This window comes from Procambarus clarkii, chromosome 87 (genome assembly GCF_040958095.1).
Source record: "Procambarus clarkii isolate CNS0578487 chromosome 87, FALCON_Pclarkii_2.0, whole genome shotgun sequence".
In the NCBI taxonomy this organism is placed as follows: Eukaryota; Metazoa; Arthropoda; class Malacostraca; order Decapoda; family Cambaridae; genus Procambarus; species Procambarus clarkii.
In genome coordinates this window covers 4,511,980-4,534,103 of record NC_091236.1, presented here as the reverse complement: position 1 = coordinate 4,534,103, position 22,124 = coordinate 4,511,980, and the positions used below count along the sequence as shown (strand labels likewise).

General features: G+C 39.6%; 1 protein-coding gene across 5 annotated transcripts in view; it reads right to left on the bottom strand.

The window, feature by feature from the left end:
* LOC123747090 (uncharacterized) overlaps positions 1-22,124 on the bottom strand; it is a 52,557-nt gene that overhangs the window by 15,723 nt on the left and 14,710 nt on the right. For 3 of the 5 annotated variants that reach the window (XM_045729107.2, XM_045729113.2, XM_045729111.2), the window contains 6 exons: positions 18,496-20,103; positions 9,021-9,101; positions 6,996-7,064; positions 5,092-5,268; positions 4,710-4,880; positions 2,244-2,316 (listed from right to left, as the gene is read on the bottom strand). In XM_045729107.2, coding sequence (XP_045585063.1) covers positions 2,244-2,316; positions 4,710-4,880; positions 5,092-5,268; positions 6,996-7,064; positions 9,021-9,101; positions 18,496-20,103 — 2,179 coding nt within the window. The remainder of the gene's footprint in view (positions 1-2,243; positions 2,317-4,709; positions 4,881-5,091; positions 5,269-6,995; positions 7,065-9,020; positions 9,102-18,495; positions 20,104-22,124) is intronic. The other 2 variants (XM_045729108.2, XM_045729114.2) reach the window with 2 other exon arrangements.

Below are 22,124 nucleotides of genomic sequence, written 5' to 3'. Positions count from 1 at the left end.
AGATGTTGGGGTTACAGACTATTTCCCATATACTGTTGAGGACATAAGGGAACTGGACTATTTTATGGCATATTTCAATGAGTCACTCATGGAACATATTGTTCAGGAAATAAACAGGTATGCGGCCTATCTCATTACAGCATTGGAAAGATACCTCTGTAGGAAGGTACACTAAAGGAGTGTATCCGAACACAACAGGGACGATAACCCTGACAGTGCAAGGGTAGAACTTAAGGAGCACCCAGGAAAGGGAACCCTGAGCACATGCAGCTCCAAGCACACTAAACTCCTGGCTCACACTACACAAACATGCATAAGAACAACATCAAAAGGCAAACACCACTTAAAGAAAACAGGAGACTGGAGCCAGAGTGACTTGAGAGGGCACCAAGGCACTGGATACATCAGAATAAGAACTAGTGGTGGAGTGGCCGACTAACCCGGTCTGCCTCCTTCCTCCCCAAAATGAAAGGGGTAAGAATGATGGGGCGAATAAGCTCGAGCTAGTCTCAACAATTTTCAATCATTTGTTTACAGTGTTGGGGACATTCTTTTGGCAGTTTTGAGGCTGCACTCTCGTTTCTAACCAAGCAGTGGGGTTGTTTTGTTTCAGTGACTTCCCGGGTGCCTTCCCTTGGTGTGTGGCAGACATAAATATCTTTACATAAAAGGTTTTCATAGTGCCACCACTCCCTGTACATCTCTGAGGGGGCCAGGTTCTGACTCATGGTCCCCGGTAGACCAATAAGAACTCCGTGCCTGATTGCACCTAGTATTATGGCACTGTATCAGTGTAGTAGTTTCAGGAAGCCACTGGGGCTAGCCCTAGAAAAGGCCAAGCCCTATGGCAAGGCCAAACCAGGTCATGCAGGAGGCACATAAAATAGGCCTCACAAGTCCCGAAGGAGAACCCGAGAGGACATAACCTTTGGAAGGACACCCCCTAGAGGCCCAAAGGCACTCAAAAGTGAACCCTGGGGGAAGCTGCATGCAAAACCAACTCACACAGAGAGGGGGACAGAAAAAACCCTTCCCCCTTTACCCTCTGCAACAGAAGACCCTCTGTGGCAGATGCAATGAACCACAAAGGGCCAAAAGGTACCCACAGGCCTCCACCCAGAACCCCAGAAACCCCTATTAAAGGGCATAAGGGTCGAGCCGGCATCCAGGCCCACAGACAGATGGAGTCCAAGAGAGAGGACTCGAGGAAGGGGCCAGCTGGAAGACCCAGAAGCCTCGGTGGGACAAAAAGGAAAGGGAAAGCCCCAGGAGCTGACCAAGCCACAACCCAAGATAAATCCCACCACCAACCCTGAAGCCTTCAAATGCAACGGGGCTAAAAGCAGGAGATGGGAGCAGAGGAAGGGGAAACCACGCCCAACAGGGAGGGAAGAGGTGGTGTGGACTGGAGCCAAGGTCAATACGACCAACACCCAGCTCCATGCCCAGAGCCCAACCACCAAGTGGGGCAGCTCAAGAGCATCCAAACGGGCACCCTAGACTGCAACAACAGCAAGACCAGACAAGCAAGGGTGCTGGATGATTGGAACCTCAGGTGACCTCGGCTGCCACCTGGAGGTAACTCAGATCACCCAGGAAGAAGAGAAGAAAAGGAGGAGAGAAAGGGAAGAAGAGGAAGGAAGGGAGAGTGGAGAAGGAAGGGAAAGGGGCATGGGAGACGAGAAGGAACAAGAAGGAGGGAATGGGGGGAGAAAGAAGGGGGGGAAAAGGAGGGGGGAAGGAAGGGGTAAGGGAAAGGAGGGGGGGAAGGAAGGGGTAAGGGAAAGGAAGGGGGGAAAATTTATCAGGAAAATGAGAACATAAGTACAAAGATGAGAAAAGAAGGGAAGAAAGAGGAGAGAGAAACAGAGACAATGGGGATGGGGGGGGGGAGAAGAGAAGGGGAAGGAAGGAAGAAAGTGGAAATAAAGGAGGAAGCAGGCAGGAAAGAAATGGGGGGAGGAGGCAACAAAAAAAGCAGATGAAATGGGATGAAAAGGTGGGAAAGGGGAGGAGGAGAAGAGAAGGGAGAAGTAGAAGGGAGAGTAGAGATAATTGGGAGTATGGGGAAGGAGGGAGGAGATCTGTATGAAAGGTACAGCAGAGGGTCAATACAATACAAATATACATGCATGCACATACACACACACACACACACACACACACACACACACACACACACACACACACACACACACACACACAGGAATGACAATACAAGACAAAAGAGGGAAAATACTGACTCTTCTCAGATCCCCGTTTTCCTTTCTTCTCTTCCTTCTCAAGCGTGGGAGCAACACTGTACTGTACACCTTCCTGTGAGTTAACAAGAAAATCATTCTTACTACAATAATGCTATATCTTTTCTCTAGTATTTCCGGCACACTTGACAAACTACAATTATTGTATACAGATGTAAATCATTTAATCTTTCAAACTTGATACCTAAACTCAGAATTCCAGTTTAAAGATGCTATGTTTAAGATGCTAATTCCAGTTTAAAGATGCATTTATGATATTGATGCAGCAAAACTAATGTAGGAGTTTCATGAATAATGATAATAAATTTTCAAGCAAAGTGAAATGCCAAGCATGAGAAAATCTATAATATATATAAAGAAAACATTTAAATTTACCCAATACAAATTTAGCCACCCAACAACACCAGTAAGTCCAGCATTGAAAGTAATGAAATACCTCTTTCAAGTGGATCATTCGGTGGCTCCCCAAGCTACCAACGAGTGTCCTTCCAAACCTTAGGTACCACAAAGAGGCTCTAATGAATTCCAAAAGCTTACTGGAAACAAGGACAAATGCCTGGCTCCATTAATAGAGGTATAAGGAAGCCCTTATGTAGGGAAATGAGTCCTTTCCCTACAAAGAATGAATAACTTAAACAAGGAGATTGAAGAAATCGAGCAGAGACTGAAGCATTCATATCAAATTGAAGACAGCCAACTAGAACAGAAAGCAATTCAAGAAATAAAGAAAAACCCAAAATATTTCTTCACATATGCAAAATCAAAAGCAAAAACCACTACCAATATTGGACCTATTCGTGCAAGTGAAGGTTCATACATGGAAGATGACAAAGAAATTAGTGAAATCCCCCCAAAATAGTATGAGGACATGGTTTAGCACTCCAATATACAGCATGAAAGTGGAAGATCCGGACAACTTCTTTATGCGTGATATCCAAACCCCAGTAAATATAACTGATATCAACACGTGCATGGCAGATTTTGAAAGAGAAATTGACAACATGCCCATGCACTCAGCCCCGGTTCAGACTCATGGAATTCAATATTTATAAAGAAATGCAAAGTGCCAGTAGTACAGACACTCAGTATAGTGTGGAGGAAGGCTGGTGGTCTGCCAACACATTCTGCAACCCATAAATGTGGACTGAAGATGTTACAGCTAGAGTCTAATGCCACAACAGCAAAAACTGCACAAAGCCACCATGATTCAGGCATTGTACCATCGGAGCACTGTCCAAGTGCACATTGAGCTAAATTCCTCAAGATGGGCATTCAATGTGACCTTAATTATTCAGACCAACTGATTCCTCCAGATGTCTTGGTACCTGAAAATCTAGATAACAAATAAAAGATAGCAAGATATAATTTATGTAAATATTTTTATTTTTATGTTTGTTTTAACACACACACACACACACATGCTAAAAATGCATGTGAATGTAATGAAATTCCTCTTTCTAGTGGGTCCCTGCTGTATCTCCCCGAGCTTCCCACTTAAGAGTCCTTCAAATGCAGGTACCATACCAGACAATTAAATCATTGATGCCTACAGGAGACCATGACCAGAACCTGGCTCCCCTCAACAAAGGCACAGGGAATGGGGATAGAAGATCAACCTCATTACCAAGGAAAAACTCCAACAGAAAGGCAGAGTGCACAAGTGCACCAAAACAAGCAACTACTTACACAACATTTGCAGCCCTAATTCAAACTGTGTACACAACCATTGTCTTAGACCAGTTCCTAGTTAGCTTCAGTAAACCCTCGGGGCACAAATGTCAGCCCAGAACATGTTGCCAAGCGCAGCAGTCAAAGCAGCATAGTTACGAACGTGATGGGCACAAGGGTAGACCGCAAGCAGGATAGATTTATTTTAGACAACCTGAGAGACCCAAGCCCCTGAAACAGGGAATGAGGGAAATCGGCTAACCCAGAGCACGTCCATGGTAACAGAGGCCGAGGCGTGCAAATAACGGAGCAGAGCTAAAACCGGAAACAACACATGATGCACACCCGGACTGACCAACCAAGGGTCAATAACCCATGGACCCAAGAGGGGTCCCTGGCCCAAAAGACATGTGGGTTCAGACATTTAGCTCAAAGGCCCAGATCAATGCAAGCCACCATAAAGAAAATCCCCCAGAAACTTAGTCTGCAGACTGGAAGGAATGGGAAAATGCCAAACCAGAAAGAAGAGACAGAAATCCCACCAACCATTTTCCTCACAATCTTTACACAATTACAGTATTATATTCCACCTTTCTCTTATGTCTAACATCACTTTACAAATCTTTCTGCAGCAATAATTTTCCATGCATTCTATTTCTTAATAGCCTCAGAGATTTTCACTGAACCATGCAGTACGTTTTATCTCTTCCCTTTGTCATGGATTTAAACACCAGTTAAGCAAATTCATTATGATCTGGAAATGATAAGTACAGTACTCACATGTGTTTCAAGAATCTTAAACCATTCTACTGCAATGTCTTTATCTTCAAACTGAAGTAACACCTCTGTATCATGACCATTCCTCAAACCCAGCACTTGCTGTCTGCTTGTCTTCTTGTCTGTAGTGTGCTCCAAGTAGCATGTCGGATAAAACTCAAATATCTCCGCTTTCTGTAAATAAAAAAAAAGTTTACTACTGTTGTTGAGAATTTACCTTCTCGAATTTATTCATAGTAAATATACAAATATCCATAAACAATCTGCAGTACAGTACACAGAATATATAAAGTTCTTCATAAACATAAAATCAGTTCCTGTGATGCATATATATACATTGCTCACATTAAAATAAACAAATACAAACAGACTTTTTAAAGTTCACCTTATCTTCATCTTTCGTCTTGGAAAAGTAGAGAAGTCCTGAGGACCCCGAGTTAAAAGCTCCTACAATGAACCGAACATAAGATTGTGTCCAGTTTTTGCGGACCTTCTTCCCATCTCGTAAAAAGAAAGTGCGATGCAGGAATCCTTCTTTAACAATATTTGCACTTAACTCTGCCTGTGGTTAAAATAAAATAAAATTACCAATTTACAAATATGGTGGATATTTAATCACTTCACATGACAAATTTATTGTATGTACAACTTTTAATACTTCTAATTCATTATATTCTTAACTAAAGAAACCTATCCAGCTATTTCATTAAAGACTTGAATATGGATAAAATAGAATAATGTACCCCCCCATGATAACAAAATCCCAAGGAAAGATAACCCAACTTTGTTTAAAAAAAAAAACAGCATTGAATGTAATGAAAAGCCATTTTCTGAGTAAGACCCAGAGGCATCCCGGAGCTAACCGGGCAAATATGAATGTATTAGACCCTGGCATCAGTCAATGCGCATGGAATTCTAGGGCCTACCAGAGACCACGAGCCAGAACCTGGCCCCCTCAGAGAGGCACGAGGAGCAATGGCCTATAGACACCCTCGTGTGGCAGATTTACCCCACTACTGTACCTGCGGGCTACTGGTTCTGTACCAGTGGATGCTCTCTGGGTGGTTCTGGTTACCTTGGTTCCCTGTTCCAGGGCTCGTGTCTCAGGTTTTCTGCAGTGCCATGAAATTTAGCCAGCATGTGGTCTATCCTCATGCCGAGGGTAGTCTACCCTCGAGCCTGGCCACCAGGGGCAAGATTCACGAAGCAGTTACGCAAGCACTTACGAATGTGTACATCTTTCCTCAATCTTTGACAGTTTTGGTTACAATTATTAAACAGTTTACAAGCACGAGAACTTCCCATTCAACTGTTGTTATTGATATAAACAGCCTCCTGGTGCTTCGGAGCTCATTAACTGTTTAATAATGGTAAAACAAAGCCGCCAAAGATTGAGAAAAGATGTACAGGCTCGTAAGTGCTTGAATAACTGCTTCGAGAAACTGGCCCCTGGTGTCTTGTGACCGTTCCGGTTCCTTCCCAGCCGTGTGTAGCTTTGAGGCCCCTGTCGCAGCCTCGTCTTGAGACCTTCAGTGCTGCCGCCTCCCGGGTATGTCTCCCCTTTTACTTATCTTTGGGTAGTTAGCTTCAGGGAGCTGATGGGGCTCCCCACAGAAAACCAGGCCAGAAAATTGCCCAGTACATGTATTGCCCAACATTCTCCCTCCTTACAGTCAGCAATTTTCATTGTTCAAGAACTGGAGTGGTGGGCTCTGGGGAAAGCTGGCAGCATCACGGTCAGTATTGCTAACAGGGGAAGGGGGGATTATCCAAACAAGCGGGAGTGCTAGTTGCATGAAGTGTTGCTTGTTGGGTTTCTTTCTATTGTTGAGTTATTTTCATCTTTTTGAACGTAGATTGCACAGGCTAACCAGAACGTGGTTTGTTTTGTTTTGCCTACCTTTATGGGTGCCTTTCCTGGTCGATGGAAAGTATGACATACTTAAAATGTAAAGTGCTCATAGGCCATTGCTCCCTGTGCCTCTGAGGGGACCAGGTTCTAGTTCGTGGTACCCAGTAGGCATAAGGACTCCTGTGACTGATGACCCCAAATATACTGTAGTACAAATCAGTTTGGATAGCTTCAGGGAGCCGATGGGGCTCCGCACAGAAAAGTTCCCCAAAACAACATTTCCAAAGATGGTCCACAAGAGATAACGCATTTAAATGGTTTGTTTACCTAACTAGTTTATTCTCAAGACATTAAAGAATCCTTTTCAAAGACTGCTTAGATTTACATACATTATGTTATATTATTAGTACAGCACATGGCTACTGAACACAACTCACCAAATTCTCTGCTATGGTGGAAACTCTGATCCCCTTGCCGTCCACGGAAGAGTTGTCACAGTCGTCAATCTGTAAATTTTAAGATAAAATTAAAATAATATTCCCAACATGAAACATGATTTAAGAAATTAAAAGAATAATAAAAATACAGTGTGATGGTGTACAACTTGTCATACCTGAAAATGTTGATCTGGAGTTTCTCTATGCTGCGGTTAAAACAACATTTTGCCTTCGCTCTCTCCTCTAGGTACTGTATACAGATTTGTATACTGTAACGAGTAAAAACTGAATACAGATTTATATACTGTATCAAGTAAAAACTGTATACAGATTTTTAGCTGGTTTAAATATTACTTACCATAGAATGCAGCAGTCTGTTTTACATTTTGTGATACTGTACACAACATGTGTAGATTAGGCTTACTCTGTAGTTAAATGGTGTGCTGGAGTTCTCTATTTGCATTTCCAGGCAGTGAACCATAATATACAAAATCATGGTTCACTGTCGCTGAACCAATAGCGCGCAGGTAGCAAAGTAAAGCCACAACTGGACACAAAATATGATGCACCATGACCAAGCGAACCCACTCCGAGATGACTCGACAGAGAGAACAAGCTGGACCTGGGACAACATGGTCATCCGAAAAGAAGGGCAATGAATCAACCGGTTCAGATGAGACAAGTCCAGAATGTTCCAAAGATCTGCACAGTTCCATTTCGGAACTGGAAACAAGCGGATCGTAGGTGTCTACGGACTACCAACACAACTTAGGCTTGCCTAATAAAAGCTAAGCAGTCCTTCTCTGTCTACAAAAAGCGAAAACACTAGAAAATAAAAACAAAAACTCCCCAAGACACACAACAAACTGGCTGTCAGAGAGAATCGTCGGCCGCTGTGTGTGCAAGTTGCGCCGGCCGCAGTACATGTTGCCCAGTACATGTATTGCCCAGCCAATAATGCCTCTCCACCCGGGGCGAAGACAACCTCAAGAGAAGAAGTCCACTATAGAGAGTAATTCCTGAACTTTTTGGATGTAGGTTGCAATTTTTACCAGACAGTGGTCTGCTTTGATTCGCCTACCTTTCTGGGTCCTTCCCCAGTCAATGGCAATTATGACATATATACTTGAGATGTAATGCGCTCATAGGCCATTGCTCCCTGTGCCTCTCTGAGGGACAGGGAACCAGAACTCTGGTTCTGGCTCGTGGTCCCCAATAGGCAAAGAACTCTTGTGACTGATGACCTCCAAACTAATATAGCACTATATCAGTTTGGATAGCTTCAGGAACCTGACTGGGCTTCCCACAGAAAATGTATTAACAGCAATCACAATGTCACATGCATGTATGTAAAAAAAATAAACACAGTTTCAGCGCCATTCAAACTAAAAGGAGCTAATTTTGCAAGATAGTAAAAAAGAAATGTGCAGATAAAGAAAAGTAATAAGCAACTTTTGCAGTGAAACTTACCTGGCATTAGGTTACAGTCCACTGTGTATCTGAGGTCACTTGATTCACTTTAACGTGTAATAATAAATACTTCTCACTTCTACAACTAAATTACACAAACCATAAATTATTTACCCCAATGTTAAGCTGCTAAAATGCTAATATTGTCCAAAATAAACTGAGTAATTAAACTATTACATGGTCAGATTTTTATAAACTATTGCCATTATTTCATTTACAAAATCAAAGTGTACTCTCTGAACTGTTTATGGTGTTTTTTGACAAAAATATAAAAATTTAAATTATGGAATTTGGCATCTCTGAGACATCATGTATCTAACTCATTTGTTGAGTGAGACACCTAATGTCTTGGGAATATAAATAGACACCTAATGTCTCAGGGATATATATATATTGACTTATTAGTTGAAAAAGAAACTCAACAACACACATGCCAGGTTTCTAACCTAAAACTAATGTTTTACTTATGTATACGATTAAAGTTAATGATTCAGAAAGACTACATTCATTTCCCGGTAAAACTCCACTGCTACAATACTTAAATCATCTACATACCTGTGGAAGTCTCCACAGACTTTTAGAACCCGACTCTTCGTAGTAGTAGATCTTGCCTTCATCATTATTCGTCGCCAGCCACTATTGATACACACAGTATAAGAAGAGTACACTGCCAAATGCAAGCAACAACGGTGAATTATCTTAAGCATAGCCAATATGATGAAGCTCAGCTCACTATCTGCCTTGCTGCATAGCAGTGAAATGAAAGACAAAAATCATGGCACTACTATGCCTCACAAAGAATGTATAAGTAAAATGATATAGCAAAAAGAGCTTAATATCTAGGATCATGATTTTTTGGAGCACTTCTTGGGCAATCTTAATATTTATGGAAAGTTATCAAGATTGACTTTTAATAATTAGGCATATGTGTAGCAAGAAAATGATAAGCATTAGCAAATAAGGTTAACAAAATGATGAAAGAAATATTACGTCAGCTATTATATTTACTGTATATATTGTAAATAATAAAAAGACATGGAAAAGAAAGGTGACTGATGATCAGTTGGTTAAGTGCAAACAAATTGGAAAAAAAATTGTTTGATGAAAGCAATAAGGAAAAAATAGAATACTTATGGAGACTATAAGATAATTTTAATGAACTTTATAACGCTCAATTTAAACTTGAAAATTATAACAAGATATCAATTTTCAACGAACACAGAAAGAGACCAAGTATGATACAGTACTTGATATGAGGAGAATACAACTAATAAAATTAGGTATGTTTTGACTGAAGATTATCAAGAGGTATCCCAGATGGGCATCTCAGGATATGAACGGAGACATGTGAGGACTTCTGGGGGGGTGCAATGGTTACAATGTGCTGTAACGAGTACAAGGAATATAATGAGTTTAGGTTAGTGTAATGAGTATATGCTCCTTTAATGAAAAGGAGGAAAAGTAGTTGAGGGTGTGGAGTTAAGTGTTGATGTTGTGGTCTTGTGGTGGTGGTGATGTAGCAGTGCTTACCAATCAGTGACTATGGAGGAGTTAGACCTAGCTCTTTATACCTCACCTCCTAGCCATTTTTACCTGATGCACTCATTACTTTCCTCGGCAAAATGTTTTCTTTCCATTTTTTCTTAAAATTGTGGATGGAATTGGCTGTATCAACCTCTTCTTTCAATGAATTCCACTTGCTGACCACAAGTATGGGGTATGTGAAATTTCCTTAAATCTCCACAACCTCTCAATTGCGTGTCAAGCTTCCACTGATGTCCCATTGTCCTACCTCCTTTTAATTTAAATAAGCCTTCTTTATCCACACTGCTTATTCCTCTCAGGGTCTTGCATGTAGTGATCAAATCCCCCCCCCCCCACCCCTGTTTCTTCTTTCTAAAGTTGTAAGGGCAAGTTCCATCAACCCGTCCTTACAGCCGAGCCTCTCAAATTCTGGTACTAATCTAGTTGCAAACATCTAAACTTCCTCAAGCTTCTTTTTGTCCTTTGCAAGATGTGGGTTCCATGCTGGTTCTGAATACTTTGGTAATGTTTCACATATGCAGTGTGTATCGACTTAAAAGCCTCCTTGTTTAGATTCTTAAATGATGTATTTATATTTGCTAACTTCTCATATGCTGCAGATAATATTCGGTTCACAAGAGCATCAGTGTTACGTGCTGGGATTACGTCTACTCTCAGGTCTTTTTCTCTTATTGTTTCTTGTTTCCTTCCCCTTTTGGTGTACTTAAATACACGTTTCCTATCTCCCTTAGACATTTTCATAACTATACATTTATTTTGATTGAATTCTAGCAGCCATTTATCTGCCTTCTCAAGTTTGTCAAGATCATCTTACAACACACTACAGTCCTCTTAAGTTCTTACTCTCCTCGTTAACACTTTGAGCTGCTTTGTTATAGCTCCTCATTATAGCTTTGGGCTATAGAAAGCGATACTTATCACTTTTATGGATCATCAACAGGTGGAATGCATTGATAGAATAAGTCGAGGAAGCCACCTCCATTCCCACAGCTTTAAGGCCAGACAACAACAACGCATTCAAATGTCAGGAAAGTTAAAATAAAATGTTGAAATACAGTAAGGCAAGTAGGTGGGGTACAGTGAGTTTGATCTCACTTTTCCACCCACCCAGGTAAGCACCATACAATACATACATCTTGAAAAAAGCCAAGTGATACGAGAAGACGTTCTCCAGATATTATACAACAAATTTTGGAACAAAAAATTTGGTTGATAAATATTTTACATAACTGTGCATTTCAAATTACATTAAGTTATTTTGTAATCAACCCAAAGTTACCCATTCTAAATTATTGCAGTCCTGCTAATTTCTTCTACATACTGCATCTAGATGAAGTTTGTTTGCTATAGTCAATGAAAAATGCAAAAATATTAATATAGAAAACTGCCACCCTACAAACATATCTTTTTAAACATTTTAGAAACAAATATATTAAACCAAAATCAAGTGTCTTCACAACCACTCAAGTTAAAACAGTATCAGTACAAATGCACGCTCATTCATACATACATGCACACATTGCATAACAAATATCAAATTACAGGTATATATACAGCTTGTATGTATGTGTGTATATGTATGTGTGTATGTATGTGTGTATGTATGTATGTATGTATGTATGTATGTATGTATGTATGTATGTATGTATGTATGTATGTATGTTAAACATTTAGTTCTTTCATGCACATTTTCTATATACAAATCAAATGTTTATTTGCTATACAATAATATATATTTTAACACCAAAGAAAGAAACTTATCTCTGTCTCACTTTGGGGAAAAATCTTGTTTTTTGAATACAGTACTTTTAATTGAAATGCACCTTTCTGAGCAGGACACTCGACTGCTTCCATAGGCACAGTCCTACTGGTCCCTTGGGCGGGACGAAATGGTCAATGGCAGGTCACTTTTCCATTACAGTCCAGAAGGGTTACTTTCAAATGTTCTTGCCATTTCATGATGGTGCTAAGGCAACACTAGAGAATGTTCATCCATTCCAAAACTACATCCAATACACTCAAAGCTCTTCAAAATGCTGCTTGGATACATAAGTACAGCAAAATACAGTAGCCAGTGCTCTTCATACAAGGGAACTATGGATATTGTGGGATAAATAATTTTTCATAACATGATCACTATTGCAGATGAGGAGTCACAATAACGTGCCTGAAATATGTTGACCAAATCACACACTTAAAAGTGAAGCGACGACAAAAACCACACCACAGTTGTTGCTTCACTTTTTAGTGTGTGGTATAGTCAACATGATCATTATTCCTTAGAGACCTCTGGTAGTCACAGACTCAACCTTACATCTGTTGAAGTGCTGTACAGTTTTCCACACAGTCTAACATCAAGGGATGGTATCCACATAGGCAATTATAAAAATCCTCCAGAAATGACATTTGCAGAAGGGTTATGTAATTATCAGAAGGAACTAAGCCAGTATAGCAATGCAGTATAACCAGTGAGTGCCTTAAGGACCTTACGAGGAGACCTTATGAGTTTTGTGGAATAGCAGCACAAAACAACCACAAACCAGTGAGGGGACAAGTTTCAAGAACTTCAAAGTGGCCAAGCAATAAAAGTGGGGGGAAGGAAATTTCTATGGATAATCATACATCCTTAGACTGAGTTCTGATCTCCGCCCGCTTTCAACTGAATAGTTAACAAGTTAGAAAGAATGTGGTATAGGTACTGCCACCTGGTCGCAATCAACAGTAACAGCCATTCAGTTATTATGAACACTTCTTATGATATGAACTTGCTTTTGGAAGAGTTTTTAGTATGTTGCAATTAATTTTCTTCAGGTCATTCTGAGCTGGATGAGTATTCTCCAATGTCTCCCAAGCACTAACACTGATGTAATATGACAGGGATGCTGGTGAAGATCCCTATTGCTCCAGTGCAAGGTGTTGGACTACCTTTGACAGTTGCCTAACCTGTCCATAGGACCAGTAAAATCTTGTCTTAGGGAGCAATAAAGAGGTACTATAGCTCACAAACAGTACATAAATGTAATTACCAGTAATATGTAATGTATGAGATTTTTACACGTGCCAAACCATATCAAGGGATGAGGCATTTGAAGGAATGTTTTAAAGTGCTACATGTGAAGAAGTGCTAATTACCTAGTAGATTCCACATCTGGAGTTCAGCTTCATACCTATCAAAAAAAAAAAAGAGAAGCACTTGTGATGGTGGAGGAAGATGAAGATGGAGTGATGAAAAATTAAAGGTTATAAAAAATAAAAATATATAAAAATAAGGATGGGAGAAGAGGTGACATGAAAAATAAAGAAAAGAAAGAGTGGGCAGGATTGAGAGAAAAGCAGGGAAGGAAAGGAAAGGAAGAAGCAGGGAAAATTTAAAAGCCAAGCAAGGAAAATTGGAGCAGGCAGAAAAACCCAGCATTGAATGTAATAAATCGGCAATTTCTGGGTCAGCCCCAATGGCTCCCTGAAGCTACTATACTGATGTAGTGCCAGACTTCACAGTGTCATCAGTCGCAGAGTTCTTATTGGCCTATCGGGGACCACAAGCCAGGACCTACCCCCCACCCCCTCAGAAATTGTGCCGGGAGTAGTGGCACTATGAAAGTTTGTTTGTAAATTTATTCATGTCTGCCACTACCAAGGAAAGGTACCCAGAAAGTCAGCTAAATAAGACCACTGCTTAGTTAAAAACTATACCGCAGCCTCAAAACAGCAGAAGAACTTTTCCAACAATGTAAACTATCAACAATTTGTGAAAATATCCTGAGCTAGTTCACCTCACTTCTTTTCCCTTGTATGGGAGGGGAGGAGGGAGGGAGGGAGGTAGGGAGGCAGACCGGATCAGCTGGCTGCTCCATCACCAGTTTTTATGATGAAGGAAACCAACTGGGAGCAACTTGGGCTCATCCACAAATTGGCATTTTATTGCATTCAATGCTGGTTTTCTGGGGGAAGTCCCTTGTGGCTCACTGAAGTTAACTAGCCATGGAGAAGAAGGAAGAAGGAAAGGGCACTTACCAGAGGAGGTAACCTCTTCCGGAGCACTTCCACAAAAGTGGTGCTTCCTACTCTCTGGTGACATACTTTACATGAATGACATATCTCTTTATGACATACTTTAAATGTAAAGTGATCATAGGCCATTGCTCTCTGCGCTTCTCTGAGGGAGCAAGGTTCTGGCTCTGGTTCCGGGTAGGCATAAAAACTTCTTCGACTGATGACCCCAACTAATATAGCACTATATCAGTAGGATAGCTTCAGGAAGCCTCCGGGGGCTCCCCACTGAAAACAACACTTCCTGAAAATAATCTTAGACCGAAGAGGCCATCGTAAACCAAGTGGACAAAAGAAAAGAAAGAACCTGGTCAAGAGAGCAGACAGGCTCAGGTGGCACAGGCACAGGCTGGAGGTGAAACAATGTGCAAGAAAGCTTGTGGAATGGGGCCAAAGAGGTATCAACCCTGAATGTGAATGCCACATGATAAGATGCATAAAAGGTTTCATCATGCCACTGCTCCCAGAGCCTCTCTGAGAGAGCCAGGTTCTGGCTCATGATCTCCGGTATGGCAATAGGAACTCCATGACTGATGGGACCTTTGTAGTCTGGCACTATATCAGTATACAGTAGTAGCTTCAGGAAGCCACTGGGGCTCCCCCTTAGAAAAAGGGAAGGATAAAATATTTAGGGGGAAAATGAGAAATAGGGAATATTACAGAGAAAATCGAAGGCAAAACCATGACAGGGAGAGATGAAGATAGAAGTAGGAGCCCACGGCTTAACACCAGCGGGGTGTTAAATAGTACAGTACTACACAGTACCATAGTCCTAAAGTGTGCCCGGTCTGCAATCCCACTCTAGTACCATGCCATGAGAGACTGGTGGCACATTGAATGCCAATGTTTATAATCAAAATGTGTTTGTATAATTGTTTATTCCACATTGTGCAGTAGTATTTTTTAAATTTTTGGGAGCGAATGTTCACGTGATTATTCTATTGTATGATACGAGGATAATAATAATTGCATAATACAGTACTGTAGAAGTATTTTTGAGATTTTTGAAATGGTGTTGCACCCCCCTAATTAACCCAGTGCACATGCCACTTGCACTTCCACTGCCGAACACAGATGTTTATATCGTACATTAATAATTTCAGGTTTATGCTTCTGTTCACTGTCATGTACAATATTTATATTCTGGTGTCAAAATGACCACAAAAGATTGTGCAAGCATATGAAACACAGAAACCAAATGCTGTACTGCATTTAAAAAAAAAAAAAAATTGAATTTTCAAAATGGAGACCACAAACTTGTGGCATCGAAACGGGAACCAATTTCTTTTAATGCTGCATACGTAGCATCAGAATGCCAGTTTTAAGCCTCTAAACAACTATGCAATATTGTTCTGAAGGTACTATCATAGCTTTTCAACCGTAACAAATTAATTTGTTTAAAAATTGCATTCTACTATTGGTAATCATTTTATACAAGAATCAACAAGGCAATATGTAAACTGATCAAGTATTGTAATTATCAAAAGAAAATACTAAGCAGTATTGGTAACATAATACTGGTGGTGCTATACATGTCACAGAAGATTCAAAGATATAAGTTATCTATTGGTATGTTGAAGCAGTCACAATCATTTAAGGATTTTAACTAGAGATATTTGGTATAAAGGGACAAAGTTTCCCACTTTCCCAAAAATCAGGACATTCAACCATGATATGAATGACAATCTGGCCCCCCTAACTATGGGGAGGACGGGGCAAACAAGCAGGTGCTAGTTTTGTAAGTTGGTCGTTTGTTTACATAGTTTGGGGAATTCTATGGCCGTTCACAAGCCTGCAGGTCTTGGAGGGACTGAACCGTGTTTTGTTTCGACTTGCTGACTGTGTGCCTTCCTCAGTGGTGACATAAATGAATAACTTAATATATAAATGACACAGCTCCCTTCATCTCTGAGGGGGACCAGGTTCTGGTTCTGGGTCCCTGATAGGCCAGAGAACTCCCTGACTGATGGGACCTACATCGGAGATGGTAGTTTCAGAGAGCTACATGGGGCTCTCCCCCAGAAAAAATATTTGAAGTGCCCTTTCCACCAGATTTCTTAATAGGGAAGATGACTGTATTTCAAGGTTTAGTCCTCTAAGTATTTCACATTTAAACTGTGTTGAACGTGAGCATAGTGGCCTCTCATTTTCACAATCAGTGGAATGACTTTCACCAACTTTGGATCTCTATCTAAAAACCTGCCTCCCATTTGAGCCTGTGAGCTACCTATACACAATTCTGAGATATTCTACTCACATAGCCTGGCACTGGAACCAGGATTTCCTGGTGACTGCCTGGTCCATGAGGCTGTTTGTCATCATACCCATTAGGGCCACATAGCTATCTAAACTAGGCTGATCCATTAACTTAAACAGGAACTTGTCAAGTTCCCTCTTGAAAGTTTCCATTACTCTTCCACCAATAAATTTGAATATTACCTGTTTGTGTGATGAAAAAAGTCATGGGTCTCTGCTAGTCATACTGTGTTCCCTCCCTACCTCTACCAGTACAATTTATTATTAAATTTATTTTCTACTGTCTGCCTTATCTTTAACTCCAATATGGCATAATTTTTTTGTGGGGGTTTGGAACCTAACCTTCCAGATTTTCCACGAGCAGATCATGGGATCTCTCACTCGTTTTCATTCCAAGGAAAACAATTTGACTGCTCCGAGCAGGTTTCAGTAGCTTAAATGCTGAATTGATTTTATGCAGGCTCTTAGTTATTAGTTATAACTGAATTAGTTCCAGATCTGATATCTCACCTGCTTTGAGATATCAATACAGTATTCCATATGAGGCAATACCAGTGCTTTGAAGAGTACCAGCAACAGTGTGTGTGTGTAATAGCTAGTAATCCTTTCAAGATGTTTTTGCTGTACTGACGGAATGAAGTAAGTGTCTAACTCACACGTGTGTTTTATTATATATGTGAAGCAACTGGACGTGAGGAAGGTGTTCTATGAAGCCCAGTACATGTCAAAGAATCCGTAGCTCTTGGCGAAAGTGTATCACTGATCCAAGTTGTTACTTACGAAGAATGAACAGAACACCGGGGAAAGTACCCTACTCAAAGGTTATTATTGTGCATCAAGAGACTCACCAAGTCATGGAGAGAGATGAAGCCCACGCATAAGTATCACGCAGGTTTAGCAGATACCACGCAAGTGTGTATCGAAGACAAGTGTTATACACTACACTACATTCTTACTTTTGCAATTCATACAAATTTAAATTAACTTAAAACATTATTCAGCAAAGTGGTAATGTTAGTCTTTAGCAAATAATTATCAGAAGGCTGTATCAAAATATAATATTTACAGATGATATTCAGAATTCCATTAAAAAAAAAAGGTTGGGTAGTCTTTTATCTTAATCATAATTTTCAAAATACAGTTCATGGCATGTTGCATTGGGAAATAAAATGGGTAATTAAGCTACCTCCCAAATTTCAATTTTCTTTTTTTTTGTATGTACAACCACCCTGATACAGTATAGCGAAGTAACCATACACTTCATAACATTAAAAGCTTTTATTCACTTCATGACATTAAGAATTAGCTTCATCACACACATTTTCCAAGATTGATGTATGTGTTCTCAAATGCTAGTTATAATTTATTAGAAAAAATATAAAATATTGGCTGCAGGTTTATTAATTAACTAGTACTAACTATATATATATATTTATATATATATATAAAATGCTCAAAAGGTAATTGCATTTATATTCAAAACTGTGACAAAACTTAAAGCAATATTGCACCAATAGTACAGTATTGTACACCTTTATTAAAGGAAGCAAGCAAGCAATTGCCTAAGTCTTTAAAATATTAATGGTAACAAGAATTTTAAACACCGAAAATTCCCATTACATATCTAATGAGTTCCAATTAAGACTTCATCCAAATACTGCCCAAATAAACGAGATTTCATCAAGCTACGTTCACACGAAATAATACTTTCAAGAAGTAATGTAGAGGCAACCAGTTACTTGGCTATATGATCAGAGAGAAACTTGCCAATGAAATAAAACAAAAAGCGTATCATTTGGAGGCATGAGAGAGATTACTACACAGATAACACTGAAGTACAAAGCAGTTTATCACTTCATTCGCTGCTAAATGCTTGCAATATGTGATGCATCTCCAAAGGAGCAACATTCGTCAAAAATCATAAGCCATGTTGGGCTTGGTTAAATGCGAGTAGCAGTTGTTAAGCTATGTAAAATATTTTTTTTTACATATATTGATGAATTTAGCAATTTTCTATGAAAGTATTTAAAGACCATGGAAGGTGAAGTACATTACATTAACCTTAATTCAAATTTCATATCAAAACAAAAGTATATAACTATTTTACTGTACTGAATAATTAAAAAAAAATACTGTAGTTGAAAATTGCTATATCATCAATGACAAATAGCAGAACTACCTTTTGAGAATCTTGCGATTTCTTGCGCTCTCTTCCACCATCACTTCCAGTAAAATGAAACTGTAGAGTAGGTGAAAAGCTTTCAGCATCATCAGTAAACGTAGATTCATCCCAATCTGACTGGATTTCACTTCCTTGATCGTAGCTTAAGGAGCGTGAAGAGACTGAATCATTAATCCGGGCCAACAGAATGGGGCTACTAGCTTCCGAGGACGTTGATCTATATATGCTAGACAGAGATTTATCTTCTAGGATAAATCCTACCTCATCTTGACTAATAAATGTTGACTTTCGAACATGACTCAGCGACTTTGGTACAGTTTTGCCTTCCATTAACCGATCTTGTGGACTGATTGAAAAAGAAAATATTCCCTCCTGCCCTCTTTTCCGTAACGTGCCTTCATCTTTTCCAACACCAGACTCGGAAGTTTTATATGGAATTCTCACACACTCACTATCAGTAGATGAGTTTATTTCTTCACTGCTCTCATTATATGAAGGCAGCAAATGCGACAAGGCTGACATAATGCTATGAGCACTTAACTCTTTCAGAATCTCATCAAATTGAGATTTGGGCATAAATTTTTCATTATCTGATTCCGTGCACTTTTCATTTTGATCTTGCTCTGTCAGGCAATGAAGCATGCCAGCTGGGTGATGTGAACTAATTTCCTTATCACATTTTTCTGCAATGCTTCCTGGGCTAACATCACGCTTACTAATCAGTGTTTCAGAAGATGTATCCTGTTGTGTGGAAACAGGTCCTCTTACTTGGTTTTTCTGTTTTCTCATGAAGGAGGGTGACTTGGGCTTCTGCATAAAGGAAGGTGACTTAGGACTAATAGAATATTTTTGTGGTGACTTGGATCTGGTAGCAAGTGGAGATGGTGACTTGGATCTTGTTGCATGTGGGGAAGGTGACTTGGGGCTTGGTGTACGTGTGACTTGGGACCTGGGGGTCGTGGCACACCGAGAATCTGGCCCCAGGCTGGTAAACATACTACTTAATGCTAATGCAGAATCTTGAATGCCTATGTCTTGTAGTTTCAGTTGATCAACTTTTAAACTTTCAGACTTACTCCTGGAATGTCCATGAGGTCGAGAAGTACTTGAACGTGGTGCAAAAGAGGAGACTCGAGAACCAGGTTCCATTATTGACGGAGTATCAAGTGGGCCCAAAACACAACGAGTCTGGACACGTGGCGAACGTGGGCGGCTGGTGATTGCAACCACCTCTGTCTGTCTTGTCTGAATAGGCAGTGATGCCTGCACAGACAACTGAGATTTTCGAGGAGGCTTTTTTGGCGGAACTTTGGCATCGTGACCAACATCTCGTTCCTGTTTATGTCCCGGTGCTTTTGAAGCTTCAGGATGATTCTGTGTTTGAATCTTTTCTGTCACGTTTATTGTATTATCACCTTCACAAGCGGGAGTAACAGTACTCCTTACAGAAGCTTCTCCAGAATCATAACACTTATTAACAAAAACATCTGCATCTAACTGCAGTTCTTTGGCAAGATCCATTGTACTCTGGTAACTCTTGCGCATGTACTGCTTGTTCTCGTGATGGGAAATGTCCACTTCTGTCACCCACGTAACTCCCTTTGACTGGAAAACCACATGGTCCATCAGAGTTATCGTGCACTGATCATCACTCATGGTTTTAATAAAGCTTTAAATAGACTAAGTCATTAACATAAAGAACACTTTACATACATCTAGATGAACAAAATCAATCAGCACTCTCTCCTGTAATTAAAACTGAATAAGTTAATATATTAATATGTAATTTAAATCAAATATCAGTATAAAAATTAAAAGAGCAGATTGCAAGTCTTCAAAACCACTGCCATTACATTTAGAATACTGAACTGCACTGCTATGTATTTTCTCATATAAGCACAATCAAGTTATTTTTCACATCAATGCTTGAGAAGAACAAATGGGGTGGAGTTTAGTAGTGGTGTGAGGGAGGGTGAGTGTGGGGGGGGCAGCTGGGTAAGACTGGTGTCTGTATGCCATCTTGGCAGGGGCAGGGCTCCTCCCTGGGGAACCACTGCTGCTCACGATGTAGACAATAATGCTGCACACTCTCCACGGCCTCCACTCTCTCACACAACAGACCCCCTCAGTATATCTGCCACACGTAACCACACTAAGCACTACTCTACCCCCCAGCCAGTACTGTGGGGGAAGAGCCCACACCAGCAACCAATTTTCCCGACGTGGTAGGCTGCAGGTCACTTACGATAGCACACAGGATATTACTTCCTCTCTAGATTGTCTATCTACAAAATTAACTTTTCATTTCTTCTCCATTACCTTGTGTGTGTTTGCTAGCTACTCTACTATGTCTACTTCTTAATCCACTTATATAACAAAATTATATTATTTAGAATTGCCACCTATATGCTCAATATTCCTAAGCAAGTTCACAAATAATTCAAACTTTCTTTGTAGGGTGAACAATACAATATGAAAGACATTGTTCACCAGTCTCCCTCTGCTACCACAACAGCCACACCTTTATGAAACTACACTTATTTCTTCAACAATTTTAAAATATATATTTATCAGTTAAACAGAAATAAACTATTTACTTAAGTTATATCCAAATAATTAATTCTATTTGTTGGTATTTTGTTTAGATATGCAAACTGAAATTTAACTTATAAATTAACAAATATACTGTTAACAAATTTATATCTTCCCGGTATATTTAACCCTATTAATTAGTACTGTGTGTGTGTGTGTGTGTATATACAATGTGTATTATATTATATATTATATTATATATATATATATATATATATATATATATATATATATATATATATATATATATATATATATATATATATATATATATATATATATATATATATATATATATATATATATATAGATAAATAGATATACAGTACTATAGTACAATGATTTATGAAATACTACCTATTAAAAGCTAATTAAAAATATAATAAATTTAGTTCTCATACAGAATTTACTTGAAAAATTCTGAACTGAACAATAATTGTAAGCAACACATGCGAGAGTGGTGTGTAGATTAAGGTGAACATCAGCAACATTTCCAGCATTATCTGCACCATGTCTGGTCCGTGTTCGTGATGCTAGACGTGTCTGTGTTCCTTCAATCACATACTAACTTCTAAATCAGCTTTGATCATATCCACGGTAAGCAAGAAAAATTGGCAGTGAAGTTTACTTGATCAACTGTCATGGAAACACATTTTGATTCCAATCAGTTGATTTCAAGCAGTGTTGTATTCCCAGAGTAAGACCTAAGGCCAAGTTTCCACGTGTTTACTAGTCAATGAGAATGTTGCTGGCAATAGTCCACGGTTGATAAAAATTTAATCAAGTTCTCTCTCTCTTGAAATGATCAACTACTATACAGTACTAACAATATTTCTTACAGTTACTAGTAAGAGCTTGTGAAGGACATTACCTCAAATACAGTACATAAAGTCCTAACTGTAGCACAGCACAGTACTGTTATACTGTTATATTTTACATTTTGGGCACCCATACATATTGAGTTTGTCTTGCACCTTATTGCTCCTATCAAACTTTTTGAAACAAATATTTAACTTCAACTCGCTGAGTGTAAT